At 29.3% G+C, this 12,033-nt stretch overlaps 1 protein-coding gene across 1 annotated transcript in view; it reads left to right on the forward strand.

Moving 5' to 3' along the window:
- LOC123295173 (otoferlin) overlaps nucleotides 1–12,033 on the forward strand; it is a 36,806-nt gene that overhangs the window by 15,143 nt on the left and 9,630 nt on the right. The window contains exon 5 of the mRNA XM_044876415.1: nucleotides 9,882–10,038. Within this exon, the coding sequence (XP_044732350.1) occupies nucleotides 9,882–10,038 (157 nt within the window). The remainder of the gene's footprint in view (nucleotides 1–9,881; nucleotides 10,039–12,033) is intronic.

A 12,033-nucleotide genomic window follows, 5' to 3' on the forward strand; every position in this document is an offset into this window, starting at 1 on the left:
AAATTTACAGTGGATATCATCGTAATTAATCTTGAATGTTTCTACATGTTTTGTTATATGATTATTTAAGACGTGTAAGAACATTACAGCAAGTGTAAGAACATTAAAGTAAAGAAAAGTCTCCGAAAGAGTTGTTTGACAAAATTGTCAAACTGTAATAAACTAAATTTATGAATTCAGAATTTACTAATTAATTGAACAACCACTCTTTTAACTTTGATTTTTGAAATGTCCCCGGTTTTTTATAGATGTACCGTACTCAGAATTGTTTTACGATCATCTTCTTTTTTTATTCCATCAGTAGTTGGGCCAAAACTTTTTAAATTATGATTTTTATTAACAAGTATGTATACGGACAACATCTAAGCTTGTCATACGTGCGATTCCTTCAAATTTAATTATTTATTTTGTGATAATTACAGAATTTTAACAAAAAATTACCCCATCTTCTTTATTTTTAACGAATGAATAATACCGCTCAATAATTATTTCTAAACATTATTCTAAACAGTAGTCAAGATACCTAGTTATAAAAATTTACTATGAAAATGTCAAAATAAAAATCGGTTGGGTTCGTGTCGAGCGCTATTTATGCCTTTTTTATATGTCCTCAAAGAGAATTTATACTATCATCCACATTCCCGCCTTAATATAATAGTATAATTTATTCTTGATATGATTCATTATACGAGAAACAATAGCTGACATTGAAGTACTTTTAATCAAATTTGGGTAAAATTAAATTAATAGTTATTATTTTGGGTTGTTTTAATTGTAAATATAAGAACCCACAGAGCCATTTTCATGGAGTGTATAACAAATATTTATAGGGTGTTTCAGAATTACACGGCACTATTTTAAGCATATATATTCTTTCTCTAGTATTTCAGATAATTTGTTTTAAGAAAAAACTTTTTTATTTAACCTTTATCAATTTCCTAATAATTTTAATTTTTGTGACATAAACTTAAATATAAGAAACAAATAACCAGGAAAGACAACTGACAATCAGGCAATTTCCTTAATCTTTAAGACCCGGTCCTTCTTCCTTTCTTCGTACAATTTTACACGGCGAGCTTTCGTCTCTGTGACAGAATCTATCAGATCATTAAAGTTCGTCTCAAAAGCAGTTTTATATACTAAGGATCGTGAGGGTAGATAATCGTTACTGACTCATCGTTAGGTTTTAATTATTTTCAGTTCGCTGAAGCTTCGTGCACAGCTTGTAGATATCGTGGGTATTATGCAGTATATTTTTTTAGCTATACTAACATTAGGAAACCCCACGTGCTAGTTGGAAAAATTAATGTAACGTATCAATCAATTTTTCAAATTTAGGACAAAAATCTATTCTGAAACATCATGTATGCTATTTTACTGCTGTTACATTCGCAGCTGTAACGTTTATGTAGTACATAATACATAATATTTACTCATAACATAAAATCATCAGTCGTATTCACAAACACAATATGACAGCATATAGTAATAATTGATTATATTCACATGCATATAAGCGATCATTGTTATATATAGGTTGCCCCAAAATTCAAGAAGCTATAATGAATACTTTTCTAATCGTATCTGAACAAAACCTCTGTTGTTCCTTTCTGTTTTTTACTGTACTTAATTTTTTGGGCCGTTCAGCAGAAAGTAATCTTTCTTTAAATAAACTATGTACTATGAACGGCTATGAATATGTTTGAAGTACGTAATACCATTCAAACAGCTGTTCACAACTCCAAATAAATATGGTGGGAGCGCAAATAAATGCATTTGAATAGTAACATGTTATGTAATATATTATTTATATGCGTTTCCACCATTTATTTCATTGGTTAAAAATTTTTGGTGCATTTTTGAACCCTCAAAAACATTTTGTAGTGGACCAAATTATTAACACACACACAAATTTCATCAATATCGGTTCATCTCCTTTAAAGGAGTTCAATCACAAACAACCATGATCCGAGTTCTATGTTTTTTGTTCACCCAAAAGCGCCAACGTGCCAAAAGAAGTTTTACTTTAAAAATTCTAAGTAAATCAGATTGAATGCCAATCACTTCCACTCTCAAAAATTAAGGAGTTCAATTATGATTACTCTCTCTTATAAAGACACAAATTAAAAAAGTACCTCACCTATTACTTGCTTCTTACCTTTTATTATAGCTTTTAAAGAATGTCAAATTAAGCCGCCCTCTTTTCATAGTTCTACACAAGATATGTCACTACAAATTCCCCATAACTTCAGGTAACATTTTCGTTTATAGGCATCCTCTATTTGAACTCATTTTCGAAAAGTAATTGGATGAATAGCAACGGTAATATTATCGGATGATCCTCTTAGGAACTATTAAACATATTGGGAATAATATAATAAATTGTCTATTATTTATTGAACCAATCGAAGTGAATTATTATTTACTGACTATGCAGATGATGATAACAAGGATAATAAATAAACAAGTGATAACATTCATTGTCAAGGAATAACAAGATAACATAGAAATGATCATTTTATTAATGGAATTAGTTTTGATGATCGAAACATACTCATGTTTATTTTATAGTATACCTAAACTTACTTTGAAATTTGAGTCAGACACAATAACATGAAATGGTAATGATGAGTAAATTACAAGTATATAATGCAGAGAAATAGAATTAGAGAAATCGATGAGCCAATATAAGAATCAGTTCACAGGTGAAAATTCAATGGGTGAACAATCATGTTTCTATATTATCTTTCTAGCCTGTTTGTTCGTGTTCATGCAAGATCTTTCTTATTCCTTTATCAAATTCAATAATTTCCTCCTCCTTTTCAAGCTTATCGTGCTGATTAATGTCAAGAAATTGACTCACGGTCTAAACAATTTACCACATATAAAAGAACAGGCTAGAGAAATAATATTTAGATTTATTTTTGTTCATTATATAATTAGTATATCATATTTGTAATGAAATTGCCTATAAATATGAAGATCAAAGTCATACACACTAACGAATGTCTTCTATTGCCCTTGACAACTTTTGGCTAAAGCTTTTTTCCGCAATTAGCGTGTTTACTTGCGATTAAATGACATATTTTTAAGCCGCATTTTCTCAGCTTTTTCAATGAGCTACAAGTTTACAACCATAAACGAGTTTATATTTTTTTTATTCAATTAGATTGATTGAAGTTTATATTAAAATATTATTTGTTATTTATTCTACAAACTTGCGTGAAAACATTTTATAATATCTCAATTTTATAATAATTGTCGAATAAATCACTTTAATTGACATTGACTGTCACTTATCTATTTTCGATCATAATTAATTGATTAATATATTGTTCTATCTTGATAAAATTTTGATCAAACAATAGAAAAAAAAATTAAAATAAAAAATAACGAACTCAAAAGTATAAAATAATAAATTGAAATAGCTATTAAAATACGTGTAAGATTGGAAACGGGGCGCATGCAATACATAAAAATAAAGAGTCTGCTGCATGCGCACCATGTTTTTCGTTTTCAATCTTACAAGTATTTTAATAGCTATTTATTATTTTATACTTTTTAGTCCATTAAAAAAACATCGTATATCAAACAATTTTTATTATTATTATTTTTTTTTTTTTTTGCATTTTGATGTGATGTAAATGCATTGTCATCCACGTCTGCAAATTTCAAGTCTCTAGCTCATTGGAAAGTTAGTTTAAAAGCGTTCTCTTCATCTTTTTCTCCACATTTCGTTTTTCTTCTTCTATTTTCACATTTTCGTGCATTGTCATCCCCTGCTGTGATCAAATTTCAAATTTCTATCTCAACGAGGAGATAGTTTCCACCCAGACATACAAAAGCGAGTTAATAAAAATGATGTTAGCCCAGCGTAGGATTGTGTCTCGGACGAAATTTATTTCAATTGATATTCAATCTCCAGCGGAACTCACGCTAAACCGTCCAGTAATATATAATATAATTCCTTCCATTTCCTTCACATTTTTCATCTAATAATAAAGAAATAAACAATAGGGTATTGTAAAATAAATATAATATTATAAAATTAGAAGAATAAATTTGCAAATGTTATCTGCAAAGTTTCTTATTATATAAATAAATATTATTATATAAAACTTTAATTAATTCAATCATAACCTCATGTGGTAGAAAATTGAAGATTATTTAGAAACTTAATTGCTAGAAGTTTTGCCATTATGTAGGTTACATAATGATTACTATATTGAAAATTGAAACATTATTTTCTCAACTATTTTTGTTATTTAAGTTTTAAAATAACTTATATGAAAAACATTTTCTTATAATTTAGAGTTTTGAAAACAATATATCTACATACTTCATAAACTTTAAATATGTGTTTCAATCAAGAAATTTGTGTAACATGCAAATGAAGTTTGTAACAATCAAAACTGTTTACTTGTGTTTAATAAATTTAAGTTATGTTAAACACATAAAATATACAAGTGAAATTTAAAAAATTTAAAAAAACCGACAAATTTTTCGGGTACAAAACCCTAAATTCACACTTGAAACATATATAAGAACACTTGCTCCATTACGTTTTTCTTAAAGCATTTTGAAGATCGTCGTTAATTAGGGTACGGAACCCTAATCTTTCTCTAATTACCTTTCAAACAAAACCAAAAAAATTAAAATCGGTTTATCCGTTTAAGCGCTACGATGCCACAGACAGACACACACACATAGTGATCAAACTTATAACACCCCTTTTTGAGTTCGGGAGTTAAAAATAACGTAATATAAACGATATTCAGACAATTGGAACGAAAAGTTCTTCATTTGTTTTCATATAACTGACCTATTTTATATTTTTTTCGAAATAATATATTGAATTTTCGAATTTTTATAAACGCAAATCAATATGGCATTCCGAATCGATTCCTGGGTCAAACGGTTTTTTCGGCTCTATTTTCTCGATTAATATAGTACAAAAATTCTTTTCTTGACACTACTGTATACATAAATACCAGTAGTTTATACTAAATTACATTTCAACAGAAGTTTAAGTTACTTAATGGAAAATGTATGTTCAAACTTACGTAAATTACGTAGGTATAAACCATTGAAATTTAAATACACTTTCTGATACATTGTGTTTCAGAACTGCACTGGAATTATATTTAAAGTATACGACAAGACAAAATAAATAAGAAAATTCATACAACTTTTGTCCCTGGACCTGTAAAATGGCGACTATTATTTCGGGATTTCTCGTCGTGAGGTTATTTTGTTCTGCTGAATGAAGTCCATAGCTTATTTTAGATTTAATGGCCTGCAAAAACAGCTTGAGAATCGGATCGCAATAAATTGATTTCAACGATATGTTTTTATGAACGTTTTTGTTTATTTTATATGAAAGCACACATACTGAAAATAGAGCCGTGCAATTCTGAAACACCTTATATAATATTCTGTATACAATGATGTAGTACACAATTGAAACTAGGTAACATAAATATGAAATTATATTCCTAATTTAGATAAGAATAATTTTCCTCAACTGGTGCATACAATATTAGGTTTATTCTTGCATGTATAGGTAGGTATACATCTGAATATCAAGTTTGATAATTTTCTTAAAAAATTTATAAGATAATTGTTGTTAAACAATAGATTAAGGGATCTTTAAGTTTAAAAAAAAGTCTTTATAAATAATAAAGTTTCTCCAAAAACAATCCAGAAAAAAAAGATTTTCTTTTAAACAAGTTAGTTTCAGGAATTAGTACCTAATTTAAAAAAATAGAGGTGTTATAAGTTTGACCGTTATGTGTGTATGTCTGTCTGTCTGTCTGTGACACCGTAGCGCGTAAACGAATGAACCGATTTTGATTTTTTTTTGGTTCGTTTGAAAGATAATTAATGGAGAGTTATCTTAACTATGGTTCAAGAACGGTTTCATACCCGAAATAACTTACGCCTGAAAATCGGCTCAGTTTGGAAAAGCCTTTAAGGAAAAAGGTACTTTAATGAGGAGTATTCTTAGATGTGTTTCAAGTGCGAGTTCTGTACCCAAAAAAATTTGTCAGGGATTCTTGAAATTTTGTAAATTTCACTTGTATTACCCTTTGAAACATAATTTGATTCATTAATATGTTCTTCTTCGACAATGTAGCTCCAAGATGGTTGTAATAGTGTCCCATTTTTGAACTCAAGGACTACTAAAAACTACATAACCCAACCAACTTTTCTATAGTCAACAAACACAACCCAATCAACTGATAATTACAACAAGAGTTACATGAAAACACAATTTTTTTTAAGTTGAGATTGCTGCTGGATTCGAACTAAGTAATCACTAAAATAACAATTTATATTGGCATTCCTCTACTGACTTAGCCATCTGTACTGTAAACAATTAATTGTAATATAACATACATAATGCTAAAATAGGTATATGTCAGTATTATGCATTATGTCGCGAAACGCTCCAAGGAATCTAGTTAATACAAGAAATCAAGTACCCATATCTAATAGGTTCGACCATAAAAATATATTAAAATAACAAACTATGGATTTTTGCAACAATTTCTCTATTTGTTATGTAAATATCATACATTTTTCGAAAAATTTGATTTCTTCATTCAATGTTTATTTTTTACATTATTTCACTTGAAAACTCTGAACTTAAATGTTGAATATAAACTCGTGTATTATTGCATATGAAAATTGCATAAATGTTATTATATCTAGCCTGCTAGAATTATTTGCATAACCATGTATGTACCCAATATATTATTACATAACGATTTCATGTCGATATATTTTCTATATTTACAGTAACACGTTCTAAAAACTAATCGTTTCTGTACATTACCATACAAAAAAAAAACTTTTAACAAAAAGAAAACCGACTTCAAAAGAAAAACTTTTCCAAAACAAATTAATTTGCATTAAAAAGTAAAAAAATAACGATAATATAATACAGTTAAAATTATTGTTATTTTTGGAGTCGGTGTCAGCCCAGTTAATGTAGCAAACTGTTCTGTCAGAGTTGTTTCCTTGGCTGACGTGCTGCGTGATATTGAGTTATTCATTCTTGTCGTGCGTAATTAATGCAAATTTAAGACTTTTATGGTGTTCTGATGGATGCCGTTGTCAGAACTAGCCCAAAATGAAATGGGGCCACACGGGAAGCACCAGCTTTCAAATAGATAAAGTATCATCAAAATCGGTTCACCCAGTCAAAAGTTCTGAAGTAACAAACATTAAAAAAAAATACAGTCGAATTGAGAATCTCCTTTTTTTGGTTTTAAGTCGGTTAATAAATAGAAATATTAGTGGGAGAGAGATTATTAAAATTGCTACTATAACTTCAGAAAATACAGAATATTTCAAAAACCGTGAAGTTAAAGTGAAGTAAGTCTCTGAAAAGCGATTTTATTTTGATCGTAGAACCTGAAAAAGAAATAATAAACAGAGTGTTTCATTTAAAAATACAACTTTGATACAATTCGCGTTTCCGGTCATCCCGTTTATTACGAAAAAAATTTTAAAATGTACACCCAATAATCCTCTATTTCCGTGTTAAGCTGTATCACACCGTGTTAAACTATACCAAAATTAGAGAAGAAAAAATTCTTTATCCTAAAGATTAAGGAAATGTCAATTGTCTTTCTTGATAATTATATGTTTCCAATATTTAATTTTATATTAAACAAATTAAAATTTTCAGCTAATACGTAATAAAGAGTGCTAATTTATTTGAAGATTTTTATTTTTTAAAAAAAATGTCACGCATAATTATATTTGTGGCTTTTTTTAACAATTTATTCCAAACACTGGAGAGAGTGGACGTTACCATCAAGTCACTATACTCGGTTAAAAGGCTCGTTGATTCGGGGCTGGACTTTAACTCGCCACTAATTTAATTCAGCTCTTTTAAAATCAAAAATAATTTAGTTTCTTTGGAACTATTATTTGACGTTACAACAATCGTGTAGGTACATGGAAAAACATTTCAGAACTATGTGCAGCAACAAAATATCATTATCATTTGAATAATTATATCCATATTCAGTTGCACGTTAATTTTAATGCATGCATGATATGGCATGTTGTTATAAATATCGTTTCGATGACCCCTATTACTAAATCAATCAAGCATGAACTTACATCATCAATTTCATGCATATTAAAATATCATTATTTTAATTACATTTTAAATAAAAATTGATAATCCCTGAGCTTTTAGGGGTGCTCTGAAAAATGTCAAATGTGCTCTGAAAACACCCGATTCGTAATGTGACTCGAATCTGAATCAATTTTTATTTGGAGGAAATCTTTAAAATTCTAATTTTTTCAAGGTGCCGGAAAATTTTTTGTTTTAATGACAGGCCTAAAATTGATGAATATTATTTCACATTTTCGAGAAATTTTCCAAGCATAAAATATTTCATAATCGTTTAAATGATTCATTCAAATTTTTAAACCTCTCGTAAGACCTATGATTGGTTATTGTTAATCAAACAACCGATTACTCCAGTGCAGTTACGGGTTGACCTAAACGTTTGTGACACTAGATTTTTTTATTCATTCATTCAATAAGAGGTTGTTTAGAGACCTTAAATCCGATTTTCCGTATTCGGGAAATGATTTTGTTTGCATTTTGGCCCATATCTTGCGTTCTACTCATTCAAATTTGATGATTTTGTGTCTTTGGACCTGAAGAAAAAAAGTTATTCGTGTTCAAAGTCAAAAAATGTTTTGGTCAGTTGCTTTTTGTAACGGTTTGTCTTTCTAACCAAATTTGCGCCCTAACGGGTAAACAGTGATGTTTACGAAAAAATAAAGTTCTTTATTTGTTTATTACTTTAGTTATTTATTATTATTTTAAGGAACATTTTTTATATTTAAACTTTTGTTCTATCGCTAACGGCTTAAAGGACGGGTCCTACGGATCCGAGACCGAATTGACCTATGTTGCTCATTTAAGAACTCGACCTCTCTTTTTACGTCTTAAGCACGCTATAATTTCAGCTTTGATATCTCTATAGTGCTGCGGTACACTATTAAAAATCTATTTGCAAAAAGAAACTCATGAACAAATTTTTGAGTTTGAACGCGAATAACTTGTTTTCAATCAATCAATTGTAGCGTATTTTTTGACATAAATGGGTTTGAAGATAAAACGTATGCAAATTCAACGACACCAAAATCATCAAATTTGGATGAATAGAACGCAAGATATGGACCAGAACGGAAAAAAGTCATTTTCCAAGATGGCAGCGAAAAAGGATTTATTTTCCGAATACGCAAAATAAAATTTTAGGTCTCCAAACAACACTCTATTGAATGAATGAATAAAAACATGTAGTGTCACAAACTTTTGGGTCACCCCTCTTTGATTTACGTAACTGCACTGGACTACTTTATGAAACACTTACGAACATGGTGTCTCAATAGTGCGACAACTGTAACATATTAAATCAGTTATTGGCATATTAGATTTTTAAACCAAGGCGTTCTCGATTCTTTTCGAGATATTCCGAAAAATTATAGAGTTATCTTACTTTGCTCACGAATGCCCATAAAGTGAAGTCTCATTCTTCAGCAGTAATTTAATAAAGTAGGTATTTACATTTGCTAAAAAATTTTGTAAAAATATATGGTTTTATGTTATATACATTAACACTCTTTTATGTGAAAATGCACTCGTAAAATGCATTTTAAAGGTGTTTTTTTTTTTTCTAAAACAATTGTATGATGCGCTTTGTATTGTTCGTTATTTTTATTGACTTGTTCTTTTCAAAATCTTGCTATGTGAAATTCCTTCAAGTTTTGAAAACTGCACTATGAATAAGAATATTTCAAATGAATTTATAGATAATAAATTAAATTTTAATTAATTTACTTCACAGATCATCAGTTCTACCATAAGTGGGCATTATTAACTGATCCAGATGACATTGCTGGTGGACCAAAAGGATACTTAAAATGTGATATAAGTGTGATTGGTAAAGGAGATTCGGTTAAAGTACCGCCGAAAAGTGAAAAAGACGAAGACGATATTGAAGGGTATGGACCAAAATTATTTTTTAGCAAATTATCCATTGGCTTGCAAATTTCTTCAAGCTAAAATATTTAATCTACCCCTACTCTGCTTTATTTCGGACTATTCTAAACGTACTTGTAAGACCATCATACGTCGAAGATGAATCGGAACTATGCCGTTAGTGCCCGTAGTAATACGTTGCTGAATAATTCTTTGCAAGCTGCAAAGTAGAATCAACTCCATTCCTTGATCAAATCATGGTGGGAAATCCGGATCGTTTGGCTAAAATTCAGACTCTTTGCCAAGGCCTCATTTAGTCCTCCAGTAGAACACTCTAGGCCAGCAGCCCAATCCATCATCATTTACAATTTTTTTCTCAATGAAAAAAATATTTTTAATTCCTTAAGAGAATTGGCTTGTATTATGGTAGGCTAGCCTTTACTCACTTGCTTTGCTGAGCAGACTAAAGCAGACAGATAGAGTTACATTCGCATCTAATATTAGTAAGAATGAAGGTATACCACGGATATTGCCCACAAATTAATACTAAAATCAAGTTAAGCTGTATCTGCAGTTTAAAATTACTTTTCCTACCAAACATTTATTATGCAAAATAAAAAGACTCCGCACATTTACCATTGAATTTTGCTTTTAGTTAAAATAGAAAGTCTAGATACAAGACAATATTATCATCCTCATTAAAAAGCCCAAATGGGAGAAAAAATCCATTTAAAACCATTCATTTCGGAATTTCAACTTGAAATAGGCAAAAACCAATAAAATTTTTGGATATTTGGAATAATTTTCAAAATATCGAAAATTGAAAATTTCGTTTAATTATTTAGATTTCAATATTTCGAAAACCAAAGCGGATATCGAAAATTTTATTCAATGATATTCATGAAGTTATACCAAGATTTTTGAAGATTCAACCCATTTAAACTTTTTATCATAGTGGCAGTATCATTTTAACAGTATCGAAAGTTTAAAGAAATTTTATCCAAAAGCCAAATCTAATGCTAAATGTGCATGGTCCTTTCTATATAGTTTATGTATCCATCCATATAATTATGTATTCTCTCTTATATTTTATTCAATTATATTATGTTTTAATTACAACGTTTATACCAAAAGATAATTACAATATAATCACAATTACAAACAATGGTACCTAATCCTATTATTATGCTTGAGAGTACCTACATACTTTTTTCTATTAATATACAGTACGTTTAGTTTACTTCTAGATTACCTAGGTCTAGAAGAAGATAATCTGGATAGGGATTTAAATGTTAAAAAGAAACAAGTAAAAGTTAACAAAAATGTATTTATTTAGCATGTACAAGTTAGCTTAGCACCCTTCACGAATCGAATCGAGAGTAGGTGAATAATTTGCCGTTAATTAGTCGTGAATTAGTGTAAAAATACCGATTTTGTCGTTTTTTTTTCTGGTTGCTTTGGTTACTTTTTTACGAAAACCCTAAAGTCATTTTATGGAGACGTGCTTTCCTAACTTTATATCAAGTTAGCTAAGCACCAAAAAAAAATTGATTTTGGAAATAATTCCTTCACAACTAATTACTATTCCCATTATTCTACGAAAACCTTTTTAGTCTATATGAGATCTACCAAAATACCAAATATGATCTATATCTAAAATGGTCATGAAAAATTCTGTATTGATCTGACGTAGGTCTACCAATCTCCCAAAGGATCATAAAAGATCTAACGCTATATATCACCAAGGGTCTAGGCAATCAGTCGATAATTAAGTGGTGCTTTCATCTTTGTAACTTTTGAAAAATCCCTTTAGGCAGTCGAGAAATGAACGTGGTGTACAACAATACACGCCATTATATAATGTATAAAATAAGCACCAATAGTTTATTTTTGGTAACCCATTTGTTTATTGCGGCTACCCTTTTAATAATAACATAGATAATAATACCTAAATTAAAATTTTTGATAATTAATTTAGCAGGATCCTCAAATTTGAGCAAATTTATTATACATTTCAG

This window comes from Chrysoperla carnea, chromosome 3 (assembly GCF_905475395.1).
Source record: "Chrysoperla carnea chromosome 3, inChrCarn1.1, whole genome shotgun sequence".
In the NCBI taxonomy this organism is placed as follows: Eukaryota; Metazoa; Arthropoda; class Insecta; order Neuroptera; family Chrysopidae; genus Chrysoperla; species Chrysoperla carnea.